Below are 20,256 nucleotides of genomic sequence, written 5' to 3' on the forward strand. Positions count from 1 at the left end.
ATAGAAGGTATAGAGAATTGCTGGTGGGAATTTTGTGGAAAATTCCAGGGATTCCTTAGAGGACATTGTGGCTGATGTTGCCTCCTCGATAGCCCTGGGACTGCCTACTTCTCCAGACTTCTGGTAATGTCGGTAAATTAAACTGCGATTTGTTTAAACCATTATTCGTAGAACATTCCATTACTTTTTTCTGAAAGTCTATACACACCGGTCTTCAACCATTTCTCAGTGCATGTTGTCTGATGCAGTTATGAAAATATCTTCACATATTTTCAGTAGATATCTAAAATTTTTCACCATAAATTTAAATATTTGCAAATATTAGTTTCTATCAATTACATATGTTAACATTCTAAAATAAAACCATCATGCCATTCTTAAATATACCCATTGGAGTCCAAATATCACTGTGGTTTGATATCCACCATCAATGCATTTAAAAACAAAACAAAACAAAACACCATGACAATCACTTCTTTAAAAGTTGAAAATTTTACACGGCTTATTTTTCTCCTTGAACTCCTTGAATTTCCAATACCATTGTTGCACAGAAGTTTATCCTAATGTAATATATTTTTATGTTGGAAAGCCATATATTAGTAACCCTGCCATATTCCTCTGCAACAATCATATGTGTCTTATCTATCTATCATCTATCTATCTATCTATCTATCTATCTAATTTTCTTAAATTTCTGTGACTATAACACTAGAGTTTTAAAATTATTTTGATGAAGTGATCAGCAATACTGATTAAGGTTAGTTGATAACAGTTATTTAAGATCTGAAAAAGTTGTCACTGGTATTTAATTAATGAAACTAACATAAGTGTGTTTTGATAGTTCCAAACAAAAATGAATACAATTTTATTAGGAATAGCATAATAAACTTTTCCCCAAACTAGTTCGTGTAGTCATTGATGAATATTACCTTTAACATCAATTCTATTCATATTTTTTATTTTTATCAATTTGAGTGCTCAGAAACCTTGTTCACATAACTTGGTAAATGGAAATAAAAAGAATCTGGTTAGAGCAGTTATTTGATTACTGAACTCCTTTAGAGATTTATACCAAAAATCACACAATGATTTTTAGATAAAGGAGTATTTTTAACAATCTACCAGCTGCTGAAAACAAAGAATTAGAAACAATCTACCTAATTTGCAAAAGGCTTTGTAATTTGGTCATTAGATTCAATCTGTCCACATCAATATCAGCTCAGTATTTGGAATGTCCCTCTGTTTGAAACCCAAAAGGATTTTATGCTGTGAAGCAAGGTGCCAAAGGGTAGGACTTGGGGGTGAGGGGTGTCTTTTTCTTCCAAAGTTGAAGAAAGGCAGTTGTGAAAAATAGGAATCAGCAAAATTGCAGGGGCTAATGATTTCAGAAAAGAAGGTGTGTGTGTGTGTGTGTGTGTGTGTGTGTACACATGCAAAGGAATCCGGAAATTGACTCCCTTAAAATTCTTGACCAGGATTCCCTAGGAAATTATTTGCATATCTTGAGGGTATAAATACCTTGTTTTTTCTACTATGAGACTGAATCAGTTTTATGTATCTGATTTTATCATAGGGAGTAGGTTGAATGAAAGTATGGACTTAATTTTCTGGGCAAGAAAGTATCTAAAACTACGTCTGGCCAACTTTGAACACTGACCATATACGTTCTCTTGTTAAAGGAAATGGTAGAAAATTTCACCTGTTGCGTTTCCTTCCCAGGACAATGAAACAGACAAACTGAAGCAAAGTGTGGTCGGTTTTGAAACTGACTAGAGAAAGAGACTAGTCCCCAGAAGGGTACCAATAGGTAATTCAGCTGGGGCTGTGTGTATCTATGTGTAGTACAAAGTGTGCCTGTGTACTTACTTATTTGTGTAAAATAAAATACTCATAATGCTGTATTCTGTGGTGTCACCCAAAACGAAACTTGTAGAACAAAGCCTACAAGGCACCTTGTTCATTTGCCCTACATAGTAAGGGGCAGGCCTGAAGAAACGGATGAAAATATAGATTCGTTGAAAGAGGTACTTTCAGCGTATAGATTACAATTCAATTTTAATGAGAGACTCATAATTAGGGAGCTGCAGGTGGGATGATCTGGTTTGGAATTCCTATGTGGAGGCAGGCAGTGGCATGGAGGTTAGACTTCACGGGGCCTTGACTACCATGACTAGGGCTCTGGTCTAGACCTTCCTCAGAGTGCCTCTCTGACAAAGAGGGTGAGCACGCTGACTAGAGGTTTCTTCAAGACTGGTACCTATCCTCTGGAGGTCACTGTTTCACATGGCGTCAGGGCAGAAGTCTTTAAGCTAAAAGCAAAGTAAGGATATAGGAAGAACATCAAGGCCAGTAGCATTTCCAGGCAAGGAATTGCAACCACAAACACAAGAGAACCTACTCCATTTTTGAAGGAACCCTAATGCCTAAACAAACAACTTGGCCACCTTTGACTTTAGTCTGTGACTTTAAATTCCTGCTGATGTCCACTAACCAGAAAGGGGCTGCTAGGAACTAAGATGGTGACAGAGGAGGCTACTGAACTCCTTTCTTCTATGAACACACCATTTTCTAGCTATACATGGAATAACTTCCTTGTGAGAAATCCAGAAACTAGTTGAGTGACTCCTATACATCGGGAAGATGAGAAAACACCCATGTCAAAGTGGGTAGGAAAGGCTGAACACACTCTCACCATAAATCCCACACTGGCACTAAGCCATACACTCAGGAGGGACCCTCCAACTCCCAACTTCTCCCTGAGGAGCAAATGTTTTGGAAGACACATTTAGTGTCCCAACTTTGAAGACTCCCATCCTTGGATGGGGCCCCAAAACACCTCACTCTGAAAGCCAACGGGGCTTGTGTTCATGACACTTACAGGACTATAGTAAACAAAGAAGCAGTTCTTAATGGGCACGTAAGCACTTACCACAGCAAAAGCAGTTCTAAGAGGGAAGTTTATAGTGACAAATGCCTATATTAGGGGGAAAAAAAAACCTCAGATAAACACCTTAACTTTACACCTCAAGGAACTATAAATAGAAGAAGAAACAAAGCTGAAAGCTAGCAGAAAGAGGAAAATACCAAAGGTTAGAATGGAAATAAATCAAATAGAAAAGACAATAGAAAAGATGTATGAGACTAAAAGCTAGATTTTGTAAAGATAAAACTGACAAAGTTTTATCTAGACTAAGAAAAAAAGAGAAAAGACCCAAATAAATAAAATATGAAATGAAGAGGAGACATTACAACTGATAACACAGAAATATTAAGAATCCTGAGAAACTACTATAAACAATTACACGCCAACATCTTAGAGACTATAGACACGGATAAATTCCTAGAAATATACAGTCTACCAATTTCAAATAATAATTAGAAAATCTGAACAGATCACGTACTAGTAAGGTGATTGAAGCAGTAATCAAAAAAACCCCAACAAAGAAAAGTCTAGGGTCATATGACTTCACTGGTGAATTCTACCAAACATTTAAAGAATTACTAGGCAGTCACTGCAGTTCATTGAGCTCCACAAAGTCAGTGCTGGGCAAGTGAGAGCCAGACAGTGACTGGGTGATTGTGTGCCTCACTGAAGAAAAATAAGTCAACACAAGCAAAGATGATCGCAAGAAGCTGTGTGGCAAAATTTCATCCTATCTTTCCTCGTGCGAATTTGCCAGGAGAAGCACGAGAAGCACCCAGATGCTTCAGTTAACTTCTCAGAGTTTTCTTGCTTTCTTTCCTTTTTTTTTTTTTTAATGCTTGTTTATTTTTGAGAGAGAGCACAAGCAGGGGAGAGACAAAGAGAGAAGGGGACAGAGGATCCAAAGTGGGCTAGCTCCGCACTGACAGCAGTGAGCCCGATGCGGGGCTTGAACTCACGAACTGTAAGATCACGACCTGAGTCGAAGTCAGATGCTCAACCAACTGAACCACCCAGGTGCCCCAACTTTTCAGAGTTTTCTAAGAAACATCAGAGAGGTGGAAGACCATGTCTGTTTAAAAGAAAAGAAAAGTGTTTGAAGACATGGCAAAGGGGGACAAGGGCCATTAAGAAAGAAAAATGACAGCTTCTATCCTTCCTACGGGGGAAACCAAAAAGAAGTTCAAGGATCCCAGTCAATGCACCCAAGAGTACTCTCTTGACATTTTTCTTATTTTGTTCTGAGTATCATCCCCAAATCAAAGGAAAGCATCCCAGCCTATCCACTGGTGATGTTGCAAAGAAATGGAGAGAGAAATATTATAATTCTGCTGCAGATGACAAGCAGCTTTATGAAGAAAGGCTACTGAGCTGAAGAAAAATACAAAAAGGAGGTTGCTGCATAGCGGGCTACGGGAGAGCCTGATGAGGCAAAAAAGGGAGTCATCAAAGGTGAAAAAAAGAAAAAAAAAGGCAAAAGAGGAAGAAGACGAGGAAGAGAAAGAGGATGAAGAAGAAGATGATGAATAGGTTGGTTATAGCCCAAGTTTGTTTTTTCTGGTCTGTAAAACGCTGAACTCCCCTATACACAACTCCTTTCCTTTTAAAGAAAAAATATTGAACTGTAATGGTGTGCAAGTTATGGTTGCAAAGTGTAGTGTCTTTTTTTGTATAGTTAACATACTACCAAATGTGTCTTTAGATAGCCTTGTCCTGGCAGTATTTTTAGTAGCCAGTAACTTTGCCTGGTACAGTAAGAGGGTTGTAGACCGGCATGGAAATTTACAGCAGGTTCTTACTGGTGCACACCACAAATTAGTTACAAATGGGCACTGTACTGAACTCATCTTCTCTTGTCTCTGAGGCAACTAATACAAGATAATTGTTCTGTTAACTAAATACCACTCTGTAACTGCAACAACAACAACAAAAAACACAAAACACAAAAAACAAAAAAAAATCCTGCAGCTGTTCTGTTGACATTCTAATGCTTCCAAGCAAATACAATTTTTATGTTGAAAATAAGTAAGAAAGAGCATGAATCCTTCTCAAGCTCTTCCAAAAAATAAAAGTGGAGGGATCACTCCCATACTATAGCACTGTGAGACCAGCATTATATTCTATATCAAAGCCAGATAAGGCCACTATAAGAAGATTATCGGCCAATATCTCCGATGAATATAGATGCAAAATTTTTCAACAAAATATTAGCAAACCAAATTCAACATTGCATTAAAAGGATCACAAATAATGACCAAGTGGAATTTATTCCAGGGATGCAAGGATGGTTTAACATCTGCAAATCAATAAATGTGACATACCACATTAACAACATGAAGGACAAAAATCATGTGATCATCTTAATGGCTGCAGAAAAAGAATCTGACAAAATTCAACATCCTTTCATGATAAAAACTCTCAACAAACTGGGCATAAAAGGAATGTACCTCAGCATAGCAAAGGCCTACAACTAGCACCATCCTAAATGGTGAAAAACTGAAAGCTTTTCGTCTAAGATCAGGAACAAGACAAGGATGCCCATTCTCGCTACTTCAGTTATTAAGTATTAGTATTAGTATTAGTATTAGTATTAGTATTAGTATTAGTATTAGTATTTCGCAACTTAGTATTGGAAATTCTATCCTGACCAGTTAGGCCTGGGGAAAAAAGGCATCCAAATCTGAAAGGAAAAGGTAAAATTGTATTTGCTTGCAAATAACTTGATGTTATAAACAGAAAACCTAAAGACTCTACCAAAAATCTGTTAGAATAAAGAAAATCAGCAAAGTTGCAGGATACAAAATCAAGAGACATCAATCAGTTGTTTCTAAAACAAACTATTAGAAAGAGGGATTATGAAAACAATGCCATATATAATGGCATCAAAAAGAATAAAATACTTAGAAATAAATTTAATGAAGGAGGTAAAACACCTGTACGCTGAAAAGTATAAAATATTAGTGAAGGAAATGGAAGAAGACACGAATAAATGGAGAGATAGTTTATGTTCATGGACTGGAAAAATCAATATTGTTAAAATGTCCATACTATCCAAATCAATCCACAGGTTCAATGCAATCGTTATAAAAATTGCAATGGCAGTTTTCACATAAATAGGGGAAAAAAAAATCCTAAAATTTGTATGGAGCCACAAAACACCCCAAATAACCAAAGCAGTTTTGATAAGGAATAAAGCTAGAGACATCACACTTCCTAATTTCGAGCTATATTACAAAGCCATAGTCATCGACACAGTATGTAACTGGCTAAAAACAGACACAAAAATCAGTGTCACAAAACAGCCCAGAAATAAACCCAAGCATTTATGAGCAATTAATTTTGACAAAAGAGTCAAGAATATACACTGGGGAAGGATCATCTGTCCAATAAATGGTCTTGGGAAAATTGAACAGCCACTTCCAAAAGAATGAAACTGGAGCTCTATAGTATATTATACACAAGTATCAATTTAAAATGGGTTAAGGACTTGCACACAAGATCTGAAATCTTAAGACTCCTAGAAGAAAACATAGGAAGTAATAAGCTCCTTGACACCAATCCTCACAATGAGTTTTTGGATTGACACCAAAGCAAAGGTAACAAAGCAAAAATAAACAAGTGGTACTACATCTAACTGAAAAGTTTCTGCATAGCAAAGGAAACCGTCAACAAGATGAAAAACAACCTATGGAATGGAAGAAAATATTTGCAAACCACATATCTGATACGGCGTTAATAGCCAAAATATACAGGGTACACGTACAACTCAATAGCAAAAATCCAATAGTCCAATTAGAAAATGGGCAAAGAACCCGGATGGATATTTTCCCAAAAAAGGCAAACAAACAGCCAACAGGTACATAAAATGGTGCACAACATAATTCATCATAAAGGAAAGGCAAATAAAAATCACAATAAGATTATCAATTCATACTTTTTAGAATGATTATTATCAAAAAGACAAGAAAGAAAAACTGCTGGTGGGAATGTAAACTGGTGCAGCCACCACGGAAAACAGTACGGAGCTTCCTCAAAAATTTAAGTCGAACAGCCATATATTGTCCAGTAATTCTGCTTCTGGATATATATCCAAAGGAAACAAAATCACTCTCTTGAAGAGATATCTGTACTTCACATTCATTGTGGCTTTATTCACAGTGGGAAAGATATGGAAACAACCTAAGTATCCCTCAATGAATGAATGGATAAAGAAGTTGTGATACACACACACACACACACACACACACACACACACACATTGGAATATTATTTAGCCTTAAAAAGAAGAGAATCCTGCCAGTTGCAACAACATGGACGGGCCTCCATGCTAAGGAGGGCATCATGCTAAGTGAAATAAGCCAGGCAAAGGTATGTACTGCATGGTATCATAGAAACAGAGTAGAATAGTGGTATTGTGGGGCTGGGCGTGGAGGTTCGAGGGGGAGGTGAATAAAAGGGCACAAAATTTCAGTTGTAAAATGAGTAAGATCTGAGGATCTCATGTATAGTATGGCAACTGTAATTGACAATACTGAATTGTATGCTTGAGACTTGTTAAGAGAGTAACACCTTCAGTGTTTTCTAAAAAAAGAAAAAAAAAAGGTAAATATGTGAGGTGAGGGATGTGTGAATTCAATGGTGGGAATCCTTTTACGATGTATATGTGTATCGAATCATCATGTAGTACACTTTAAGTATATTACAATTTGGGATGTTTGGGTGGCTCAGTTGGTTAAGCATCTGACTTCAGCTCAGGTCATGATCTCGAGGTTCGTGGGTTTGAGGCCCACGTTGGGCTCTGTGCTGACAGCTCAGAGCCTGGAGCCTGCTTCAGATTCTCTGTCTCCCTCTCTCTCTGCCCTTCCTGTGTTTGTGCTCTCTCAATCTCTCTCTCTCTCTCTCTCTCTCTGTCTCTCAAAAACAAACAAACAAACATTTAAATAAATAAATATATTACAATTTTATTTGTCAATTATATCTCAACTAAGCTGAGGAAGGAAAAACAAAACAAGCAAGCAATGGGCTGCTAGAACCGTGCACTAGCCTGGAAGTGCTCCTGGTGCAATGAACATGTCAGTCGTGATCTTAGAGTATAAATAATAAGCAAGGGCTTCCAAGAAAGTAGAAAAAGGAGAATCGCCTGCCACATTGGATACATGGGTTTTAGCAGGCTGAGTCCTGAGTGCCTCACTTCCCGAATGGGAGCTTCTGCTGAAATAGCCCGCCTTCTCCACAATTCTGTATTGTATCTACGGGTGCTTTAAATTTATGAGTCACTGTACTGCAAAGAGCCATAGCCAGGTCTGATTAAAACTCCATGCCACTCGGAGGTCTTGGAGGAGATTTTGAGATAACTGAAGTAAGTGGATGAGATTCTGAAGCGGGGTCCTTCGGGAAAGACAGGGAAGGTATTCCAAACACATGTATGTATGGAGAGAAGGGTTGTGTGTGCATGTTGAGGAGTCAATGATTTGCATGTGACAAGTCCTGTTAGGGAGCACTATGTGCCAGACCCAAGTAATCAATCATGACTGATCTAAAACTTTGCCAGATACTGGTTCCCTAAACTCCCTTGCAACTCTGGGTGACCAAATAACCCAGTTCTGGCCAATGAGAGCTAAGGAAAGGTGGGTGAGTGGTTTTGAAAGGAATTTTGCTTCTGGCGGAGAGCTCCTAGCACTGGTCCTTTCCTCTTCTTCTTGCCTTGAAAGCAGACATGACATGTGAAGTTATAGGCATGAGGCCATAACTATGAGGGCATAAGAAAGAAAGGCAAATATGGTATTATGTGTTGAATTGGTCCCCCAGAAAGATATGCTGGAGTCCTAACCCCTAGTAGCTCGGAATACGACCTTATTTTTGAGATAGATCTTGACAGAGGTAACCAAGTTCAAATGAGGTCATCTAGGGTAGGTTCTACTCTGACCTTATAAAGTGTCCTCATATTTCTGTCCCTGCGTCCTTATAAAAAGGAGAACTGTGGACACAGAGACAGATACACACACATGGAAAAGGCCCTAGGAAGATGGAGGCAGAGATTAGCGTGACACAGTAGGAGCCAATGAGCGGCAGAGGCTGGCAGAAACCACAGGTGTGGACAAAGGCCTGGAACAGCTTCTCCCTCCAGCCTCAGAACGAACCAGCCCTGCTGACACCTGACCTTCCAACCTTCAGAACTGCCAGACAGCACATTTCTGTTGTTTAAACCACCGAGTTTGTGGTGCTTTGTTACAGGAGCTCTAGGAACAGATGACGAAACAGAAAATCGGAAACAGTCTGGCCCGTGATAGTAATTTTACGCCACTGAGAAGCCTTAGGGCCACCTCCCTCCTGACTTCTTATGTGAGAAACAAAATAAAACCTTTCGGCTCAGGCTATTGTTCGTTTCGTATTGTATTCTGTTACTAGTATCTAGTACGTTCTGATAAAATGGTGGTTTTCAACCAGTCAAGACTGATTAAAGACAAATTGGATTTTTGAAAGATCCGGGTAGGAGAGAATCCAAGAGAAAAATCCTAGGGCAGTGATGCAGAGGTCATATTTAGGGAAGACAGGCAGACCAGGGAAGACAGTTGGGCCATTACCTAAGAAGGAGAAATAATGGGTCAGGCAGAAAGGTACTGGAGTCAGATCCTGAAGAGCTTTTAATAATATGCTAACGAGGTTTTTCCACTGTCAAGAGGCAATACTGGGGGTTTACAAGTAGGGGAATTAAAGAATCAGAATGGACTTTAGCAAAAGTAAGCACTATGTACTCAAAGAGTGAGAACACAGAGACAGAAAGATTCACTAGGATCCTGTACTAATATAAAAGATAGCAGTGCTTATTTAAAGGAATAGAGCAGGAAGTGGAAAAGATGGAGTCAGCATGAGATACTGAAGAGACTGGACCGGACTGGTAGCATGGAGGGTGCAAGGTGGTGAAATGACTCCATGTTAGTCCTGAGTATTGACAGAATGGTAATCAAGCACATTGGGTAACCTCGGAAACTCTAAAAATAGTGACATCTGAGTTCCACTCCTAGAGAATCTTATTTAATTGATTAAGAACCACTGGGGAGATTCGTGTGGAATGGATGTCAGGGGCACACAGTGAGGGTCATACCTGCTAACTGGAGAAGCAGTACTCAGTTGACATTATCCAATTTGCCCCATTTTACATTCACACTTTCATATCTGCATTCACTCAATCACTATTTTCTGTCTACTAGGCACTGTTAGCACCGGACTCCAATAGTGACAAAGAGATTTGTCTGCCCTCAGAGCATTTACAATCATTAACAAATGCAAGTTTTGGTTTAAAGATGGCTCCATATCTACTTGCTAGTGGTTTTGATTCATGTCGGAACAAAAAGTTAAGTTAATATGTATAAATAAATAGAGACGGCCGCCTGGGTGGCTCAGTCGGTTGAGCGTCTGACTTCAGCTCAGGTCACGATCTCGCGGTCTGCGAGTTCGAGCCCCGCGTCGGGCTCTGGGCTGACGGCTCAGAGCCTGGAGCTTGCTTCCGATTCTGTGTCTCCCTCTCTCTCTGCCCCTCCCCCGTTCATGCTGTGTCTCTGTCTCAAAAATAAATAAACGTTAAAAAAAAAAATAAATAGAGAAAAGGTCTTATAGGATAATAAAAATGAATGAAATAAACTATTTAAAGGAAATAAACTATTTAAAGGAAAGATTATGATATTGTAACCTGTAAAATAAATACTCCAGAAAATAATAATCTGTATAAATAATATTTTATATCATATAGATTACATTTTGTATTAATAATCTATATAAAATAAACTACAGATGAACAATAATTTGTTTTACATTGGTTAAGGAAGGGATTTAAAAGCTAGGATCTAATGGATCCTAATATGATTGCTTGCCAGAAAAAATTCATTCAATCATGAATCCATGTCTTTCCATATCTTATGGCCTTTTTCTTCAAGTTCAACCAATTTCCCAGGAGACACGGTACTGACCCAAAATATATATGTATTGAAGCTCTTCTGATAAAGATGTACTTAGGAACAGAACTAGCACCTAGAAATTCACCCAATAATTTACCAACGTTGAAGCTCAATTTTTAATTTTTGGAATTACTTAGTAAATTAGACTCTCCCTTTTGCTGCCAAATGAAAATACGTTCTGGTTCCTTCACGTCTCTTGCTGGGCCGGAGCAGAAAGCAGAGAAGTAATGAGTTAAGTAGTCACTTTGTGTTTTAGTGCTTTGGAAAGAGTAGGGAGGAAGACAGGAAGAGTAGGAGGAGAGCTTGATGCTACTTAATGTAATGAAAACTTAGAATTTCAAATTCTGTCCCAAAGAAAAGAATGATCGTATTCAAAAACCTTTATTTACATTTCTGCCACAGGTTGAAATTGTTCCTGCACAACTGTCAATGTCAGTGGTATAAAAAGTGCAAATTAAACCACCTTTACTAGCAACAGCTACCAGTTTTCCAAAAGAAAGATGGAGAATACCCCAAGATTATACAAATCAGTGCGTACTCACTCATGGTGATGTGAATCTGGGGAAAAGTGAACCATTCTCTTGTTACTGACAGGGCCCGGGGTGCCCACCTGAAAGGAGAGTGGAAACAAAAAATAAATCACGGATGAGTTTCTTAAAAAAAAAAAAAAGTCCCATGAATAATAAAGGGACGTTTCCGTTTGAGGACTTCCACTCTAAAATGGAGAATAAAATATTAATTCTCAAAAGCTAAACCACATTGCATGGACCAAAAGTGTAATTTCATTCTGGGTAAGAAGGGCCTCTTGTTTTGGTTTACTGTATAGTTCCTCTGCTAGAATTTTAAGACTAGTTAAAAAGTACTTTTATAATAAAAAAAACGTTAAGAACTAGACCACTGACTCTTGTTTCCAAATACTGCTCAATTATGCGTATATTTCATCATACACACAAAAAAAGAGGTTCGCTTAATTAGTGTTGAGCAAGTGATATTACCCAAAACCAACGGATTTGTGGTTAATTCCTAAACATAATGCACACATTTAAATGCATGCAAGAACTTGAGTCAAGGAAGTAGTCGCTAGTCCTTTTCATAGTTTTCCCATAAAGTTGGGGATAATCTACATATTTGCGCAGAACAACATATAATTTCACCTAAAAGAACAACATTTTATTCCTTTCTCAACAAAATTAAAAGTCTGACAGTCAAAGTTTCAAAACAATTTTTCATAATCTAAGCTACTCTCATTAAAAAAATTCACACCTTGTATTTTATAGAGGGTTTTCAAAGGCAAACGCAAGCAGCGCCATGCAAGCAAGAATGAATCTACAATCACAATCAACGAGACATATCTTACAACGAAAGGTCATAACTTAGGCTCTATCATCATCATAATAAAAAACCCCGCATAATTATAAACGTGCCACTTAAAGTATACCACCAAAGAAAGCACGATGAGGCAGGAAAATGCCTATGAAAAAAGCCTAACATTTCCAAAAATGTGTTTGTTCTTTTCTCACTTGGGTAACGAGGAGGCCCGCATACCCTCTGAAATTCCAAGAAATGCAAATACTGCACATGTGCGCAGATGATGACATTAATAACCCTATGGTTTGGGCACCACAGGTAAACATGTGGCTCAACTCCAGGACTACATCCTGCATTCATCTCAAAATGAGGTTTTCATGCTATTCCAGTGGGTATCCCAGGAATACAGTAATCCATTTTCTACACTGTGGCTATGAGAAAAGCCGACTGTGCCTATGTCATGCTTTGTTAGAGGTTCATGATCACATTATCTCATGGTGGACCTGACACTTTTATTCAGTTTACAGTATGTTCTATGTACAGGCAACTTATTTCCTTTGCCAGGGCTGCTGACAACCTTTTCCACACTATATTAATCTTGTTTACTGACTTTATCTTGGTACAAATATCAGAAAACTGAACTTTTTATCTCAGAGAAAGAATAAACAACGTGTTGACAGAAGCAGAAGCTATTTTCAGGGCTAAAATTGCTTGTTTACCTGAAGCTATACTTATGGAAAAATGTTTAAGTCTTGCTCTGGCTTGAAATACATAATCTGAAATTTAATAAATGAAGAAATTTCACATACCCCCATGTGATAAATTGCCTGATGAAAACAATGCAACTGAATACAATAAAACCGAATTTGTAACTAATTTATCCCACAATACAAATGTAAGCTTTCAATCTAGTCAGAAATAATCACACTGTGTATTTCTCAGAAATCATAGATGTATAAACTATAAGCTCAATTCAATTGTTGCAAATAACTCTCAAAAGATTTACAGTACCAAATGTAGATATTTAAATGACTTTCCATCTTTCCATAGGACATGGTCCTTTTTTAAAAAATAAAAGAGGTGAATACCCTTTCCTGTTCTTTCAAGTCCATTTTTGTTTTACTTTTGAAGATATGACAACAGCCATAATTTAGAATTTTTTCTTAATGAAATTATACGACACTGAGGTCGACACATGGTGATCTTCTCAGGGTTAATATCACTAGTCTGTGTCAGGAGTGAAATGTCTTTACTATGGAGACCTTTGCGACTTTGGGACTAGACACCCATTTTGAAAATCTGAGAGTAAGATCCTCATACAGAATTCACCCCATGGAAAACAGTGCTATACTAAAGTTTCCGTGTATTTTAAATTTGGAAGCGTGTATTTAATATGATTGATTATTAGTAGATACTTCAATGTTATAAAATATCAAGCAATATTCTTGCAAAATTCTTTCTAAAACTACAATTTAGGGTTAGATAGGAATCTTCATAAAAATAAATGAAGCAGTTTTAAACATCACGGCAAAGTAATAATTTCTACTAAACAAGTATGGCAATTACATTGTTATATTTTCCAAAAAATATGGCTTCCAGTTATTACAGAAATGTCTTAGAAAGAAATAACAAATTAAAAAAAAAAGCAAAAACATCTCTTTAAATATCAATAAAATATTCATATAGTAAAGTTTTTCTCTTAGGAAAAGTAGATTTTATTCCACAAGATCGGAGCAGGAGCAGGTATTCTGTTCTTCATGAGAAACAGTATTTCCACATTGTTAGACTCTTTGTTAAGACTCTGGAGATATTTATGTAATTGGGCAAAAGCTACTGATGACAATCGTAGACATCACACTGTATGTCCAGAATTCTTAAGATTCACGTTTAAGTGTTGTTATATCAATAGTGACTACAGTCCTAAGTAAGGTAGGTATATTTCTTCTCATTGACTATGTTTATTACGGAAGTTATTAAACAAACAAAAAAGACAACTCAAAGCTAGAAAGCAATGGATGGTCTCTAGATAACAAAGCAGTTGTCAACTTCTGGCCATTTTGGACTGTGAAATAAACTATAATGCTAAAAGACCACATGGGTTTGGTTTTTGCTATTGTTATTTACTATTACCAACCTCAGAAAATAGGAATGTAATAATGGCAGATGAAAACTGAGTAACGGTTGTACAAGGAAGTACCACTGTCAGTAAGGTCAGTAAGTAAGACTATGTGGGAAATTTAGCTGTATGACATCAGTGACAAAACATCCTCTCACTTTCATTAGCCACATTAAAATGGGTTCTTATTCTGGGGCGCCTGGGTGGCTCAGTCAGCTAAGCGTCCGACTTCGGCTCAGGTCACGATCTCCCGGTCCGTGGGTTCGAGCCCTGCGTCGGGCCCTGTGCTGACTGCTCAGAGCCTGGAGCCTGTTTCAGATTCTGTGTCTCCCTCTCTCTCTGACCCTCCCCCGTTCATGCTCTGTCTCTCTCTGTCTCAAAAATAAATAAACGTTAAAAAAATAAAATAAAATAAAATGGTTTCTTATTCTTTCTATCACTGATTTATTAATGCCAATTTCATAACTGTCCTCAAAAGGTAAAACACCACGCTTGTTTTTACATCTCATTTTCGTTTTGTTGTGAACAAATCTGCCACATTCCATCCTGTTCTTCTACAATTAGATAACTGAATCAATTACTTCCCAAATCAGGTAAACATATCTGAGACACAACGGTCTTACAGGATTCATGAAAAGCCTGTCCAACGTGGGATGACACCCCTACTCATACTTTCAAGGATCAAGATTCCTTCTGTAAATGAAGTGTTATGTCCCCAGGAAGTACAAGAGGCCATCATGCTTTCTTCTCTCCCTCCAATACAGTCCTTCTCCTTCCAACTTTGCTCTTATTTGCAATTACATTTTGTTTGCTTTCCAAATGCGATTCTGCTTCAGCGCCCACATTGACAAATACTTAGGGCAGGATGCCATCCGAAAGAAGGCCTTTCGATTTTGTGAGGACCGGTCAATCAAATCTGCCGGGCCTCCAGACTCCAGGGCGATGTTGCCTGAGCCTTCCTGCCCGCGTGTCAAGACTCGGAAGTTTTCTGCTTCTCTAAGGACCAGTGTTCATTTGACTCAACTTCTCTGAAGAGAGAAAGAAGCCCCTAAACTTTACCAGGCTCGGCATGAAGGCCCCATGCTACGTTCAACACGTGTGTCAGTCAAATATATGTGACAGATAATAAGGAACACAACTCAGCAAACCAAGGCTTAACAATAGGGCTTTAAGCCCTGAGGGTAGGAAGTAAGGGGAGCAGAGCAGAGATGGAAGGAAATGTATTAGGCTTGCTAGTGTACACATTTACACATTTATCTTCATTCAAAAACAATCACAAGAAATAATACCCTATATGCTTTGCAGTAACTGATTTCGATTAATTAGCTGTTAAAATGAAGGTACAGACTGCACATCTTTTGACCCCATACGGCAAAATAAACAAAACGGCTCTCCAAAAGTATTTCAAGTGAGTTTTATATCAAGTGTTCTAAAAAGTCCTGATACAAGATAGGTGGAGAATGAATAAAATATTTCATTGTGTCCTCTATTCTCATATATAATATTACAGAATGGTCACAATTCACAAAGGCACAATCTACTTGGGGATGGAAAACATTCAAGGAAATAACACTAGAATTACTTCGACAGCACCGTACAAAAAAATAAAAATTACTTTAGAATTACTTGTAAAGCAATACAAAGAAGGACAATTCAGGTAGTATAAATGGATATCATTTATAAGATTAAAGGGAAACAAAGTAGTTATCTGATTTATCAGGAAGAAGGGGAAAAAAAATCACCTGTGAGAAGGGAGTTGTATGCAATTATCTCTCCCTGCTCCAATCCATCTTACCAACTTGCCAAATTCAACTTTCTAACTCGCTGCTTTTCACATGTCACTTTTCTCATTCCAGAGCTATCCATAGCTCTGTGCTGAAAGTAAAATTAAAACTAATGAAAAATGCATTCAAAGCCCTCTCTAATCCGATCCTTATTTTCCAGCGTGATCCTTCCTTATGAGTAACTGACTTCTTCCCTTGTCAGCACCCAAAACTGCTCTACTTGATATAATTTAACAAATGTTTACTAGTTAACTACTCTGTATGTAAAATTATGCTTATATTTGCTATATGATAAGTGCTATATGGTTCCCATTCCATTGGGTGATTTTAGTTCTCTGTCACACTGAATATAATCTTTTTGATGTCATGATAAAGTCCTGAGTTTAAGGAACCCTTTTGATTCCAGGGTGTTTTTTTTTTTTTGTTTGTTTGTTTGTTTGTTTGTTTTGTGTGTTTTAAAGGATAAAAAATCAGCAAGTAATTCATGTGCTAATTCACATTTTACCTTCATTTGCCTCGATTTCTATTAAAGTAAAATGTGGATTTATACAGTAGACTAGCAAAAATCCTCTTTATGGCTATAAGACACTAAAAAATAGTAGGTGCGTGTGGAATACCTCATGTGTGCTTGGTGACGTGTTGGATATGAGGTAGAGGTCACTATAAGTCTTCACCTGTCAGAAGATTTAGCTTTAGACAATGTCCTCCTAGAAGGAACACTCAGTAGGGAAGATGGTCCATTTCTGAGGACAACTGAATTAGCTGAGATTTCAAAAAGTGTTGTACTAAATTACTAAATGCATACACTAGAACTTGATTTTCCAACTAAGAAAATGCCTTTGGAATTTTATAAAGTGTAGTAACATTACAGAAATGTGTGCCAGGTTTTCACTTTAAAATTTACCAATATTCACAATCAAAGCTTCCTCTTATCAGTGGATCTCACACTGGATCAATGTGTCATCTACCCCTCATAGCCTTCACGTCACCTGAATTATATTGTAGTGTATATAACAGTGATTTTGCCTCGTCGTCAAGGTATTGTTCCATTATATTTTCAGCAATTTTTAATCCTTCTTGGAAGGATGTAAACGTGAATAAATGAACAAAGAAAGTGTGATAATGACCACCATGGCACATCAAGAATTACTATCATTGTTAGTAATGATAACGACACGCCTAAGCTTTATAGCTCTTGCCTGCTTATAAGGTGTTTTCACGGGCAAGGTGGATGAGTAAATAAGCATCATTATTCTCAAATGTCAGATGAGGGCACATGCCCCAGATCACCAAGATTAAACAGAGCTAGATCTGAACCTAAATTGTCCTATTCCCAACCTATTACTTTTTCTCTTCCGGGACTACACAAAGGAGACAATACACCAAAACAAGTGTTTTCTGTATTTGGGGATTTGCTGTAGGAGATGCTTGCCTGAATCTAGAATACACTCTCAGAAAATCTTCGGCCAAGAATCATACCTCCAAGAATGATACTCTGGTCCTTACTTGTAAGTTCAGAGTAATCTATGTGGCTATTGTAAGTATAGGCAAGAAGAAGCATGGTAGTCCAAACAGGGAGGTTAGCATATGGTATGGATTTGCTAACGGGAATAAGAAACAGTTCTATGACCAGTCATTACAGCCAAAGTAGTAAAAAATTGTTTTTATTTATTTATTTATTTTTTAATTTTTTAAACATTTATTCACTTTTGAGAGATAGAGACAGAGCATGAGTGGGGAAGGAGCAGAGAGAGGGAGACACAGAATCTGAAGCACGCTTCGGCTCCGAGCTGTCAGCAGAGAGCCCGATGCGGGGCTTGAACTCAGGATCTGTGAGATCGTGACCAGAGCTGAAGCCGGACGCTCAACCGACTGAGCCACCCAGGAGCCCCAAGTAGTAAGAAATTTAAAAACTATACTAAAGAGGGGTAAGAACTCCATGATGAGAATATGCTTAGGAACTTGGAAAATTAGGGAACGTGGACCATTTTTTTTCCCCTTCAAAAGTAGGTATCAATGTAAATGTGAGATTACACCTTCAAACCAAAAAGGTTTTATAAAGAATCAAAAAATCACAGGAAATAAAGCACAGAGAAGCACAAGGCTTTCCTTTCAATTGCGGATTAGCCTTCCTAGCGGGAATCCTATGTGTCAAAGGGAAGATGCTAACCTTTCAGCTGCCAGCATCACGTGAAGTAGTGAATGAAGACAGGCTTCAGATAATCTGGAAGTAATCTTAGCATATGTTCAAGTAATAGTAGCACATAGATTTCTCTAAAAGAACTGTCAAAATGTGAATTATACTAAACTGGTGAAGGTTTAGAAATATACATACATATGTATACGTACATATACGACATTAGCAATTGTTACGTTTTTAATCTAAAACTAAACATCACAATTATTTGAAATCCTTAAAGTTTTTTTCCCTCGTTAAAATAAGTCAGCATTAATAATTAAGAATTTAGAAGGATTGGCCTATCAGAATAATAATACTTCTAATTATTAAGTGCATAAATTCTCATTCTGGTAAGCACTAATAATGAACGATCTAAATACTTTAATACAAAAGATTAATCACTACGTAATTAAAAAACAAATAGAGCAACAACTTTTGTTCATACTGCTCCACAGTAATTTTTTTTTTTTTTGAGTAAGAAACTAAAAATTAACCAGCTCAGAATGATGGCAAATAGTGATTAAAGAGGGAGTTCTGCTTTGCCGTCCAGTTTAGTAGCAAGCTGTGAGTGGCCTCTGCTGGCTGACCAAAGGCTTCCTAAATCATTCATTTACGATGCCTGCACTGGCTTCAGAAAATAAGGATGTGCCCACATATGTTTATACAAAATCCTCCGTGTGTAAAGACCTGCCTTTTGTAAAAGTGAATGCCAAATAATAAACAAAATGTGCATAAGATGATGTAAGAAAACTTTATAATTTCATCCAAATTCAACATAACTTAGATTATACTTAAAATCTATTACGTCTTCTAAAATTTTAGCTTATATACCATGACAGCATATGGATTATCTTATTCAATTTATATCACACAATCATATCCACATTTAAAAGTACATATTTTCTTGAGGTTCATTTGCATACACCCACATATACACCCAAACTTTTTCTCAAAATTAAGTGTCTATTTACGGACTTTTCAGGGAAATATAATGAAAGACTGAATGAAAAATCCTTTAAAGAATTACATTTTAAAAAGGGCATTAACACATTTTATATAATGGTTTATGCAGATACTGTCCTGGAAATTCAGTAAAGCAAAGCAATTTTAAAGATTTCTATATTATTGCACCTATGTTTGGGTAGAAGTAATTTTATATTCAAAACTTAAAATTGCAGTCAAGAAGTTGAAACATTACTACTATCAGGTAATATTAATTTAGTAATCATAAGAGAAGAAAAAAATGTTACCAGTTCTGCTCAGTACCTTTCTATCAATGAAAATCTTCTGTGCACGACAGAATTTATGATTTTTTATTTATCTATTTAAACATACAATTATATAGGATTCACTTCATCCTCTACCCAATCTATCCACTTAAAATATACCCCATTAAGCATTATTATCAAATATGCCTAATGATGTCAAAAGGTGACTACATTTATTTTTAAAAAGTTACTGTTCTCACATGTGACACTATTTCAGTATATTTCAACTCTCATTTCAGAATTCAGTCCCATTATCTTGCCTGCTCAAAATTGTTCACAGGGTTAGCCAGCTGACATATAAGATAACCTCCATCTCACTAGACACCGCTGGGATACGACACACTGACCTACAGTGAGCCCTTATTATTAGCCTGAAATATATAGCACGTAATGTAGCTCCTGCCAGGGAATTTGTTTATAAAAATCCTTTTATTTCTCTGGACATTCAAAATGCTTTTAAAAGTAATGTTCAACTGTTTAAAGGAATTTCAGACAATGAATAAAAATTCTAATGGGTGCTTTGAGGTCTTCTCTCCTGTCTCCCACTATTCTGCAGAAGTGAAAAAAAAAAAAAAAAGGAGTCACATATACAGAAAATAGAAGCTAGGAAATGTTTTCTCTTTGGAGTTTAGCATACACAGAGTCTATTATATGAAGGCTAGAACCTACAAAAGAAAAGGATATTCAATAGTTCTCATTCCTGATGAGAATTACAACATACTG

General features: G+C 37.1%; 1 protein-coding gene across 4 annotated transcripts in view; it reads right to left on the bottom strand.

Moving 5' to 3' along the window:
- GPATCH2 (G-patch domain containing 2) overlaps positions 1-20,256 on the bottom strand; it is a 175,289-nt gene that overhangs the window by 56,805 nt on the left and 98,228 nt on the right. For all 4 annotated transcript variants that reach the window (XM_042976887.1, XM_042976888.1, XM_042976889.1 and 1 more), the window contains exon 6: positions 11,421-11,488. In XM_042976887.1, the coding sequence (XP_042832821.1) occupies positions 11,421-11,488 (68 nt within the window). The remainder of the gene's footprint in view (positions 1-11,420; positions 11,489-20,256) is intronic.

The sequence above is a fragment of the Panthera tigris genome, chromosome F3, assembly GCF_018350195.1.
Source record: "Panthera tigris isolate Pti1 chromosome F3, P.tigris_Pti1_mat1.1, whole genome shotgun sequence".
Classification (NCBI taxonomy): Eukaryota; Metazoa; Chordata; class Mammalia; order Carnivora; family Felidae; genus Panthera; species Panthera tigris.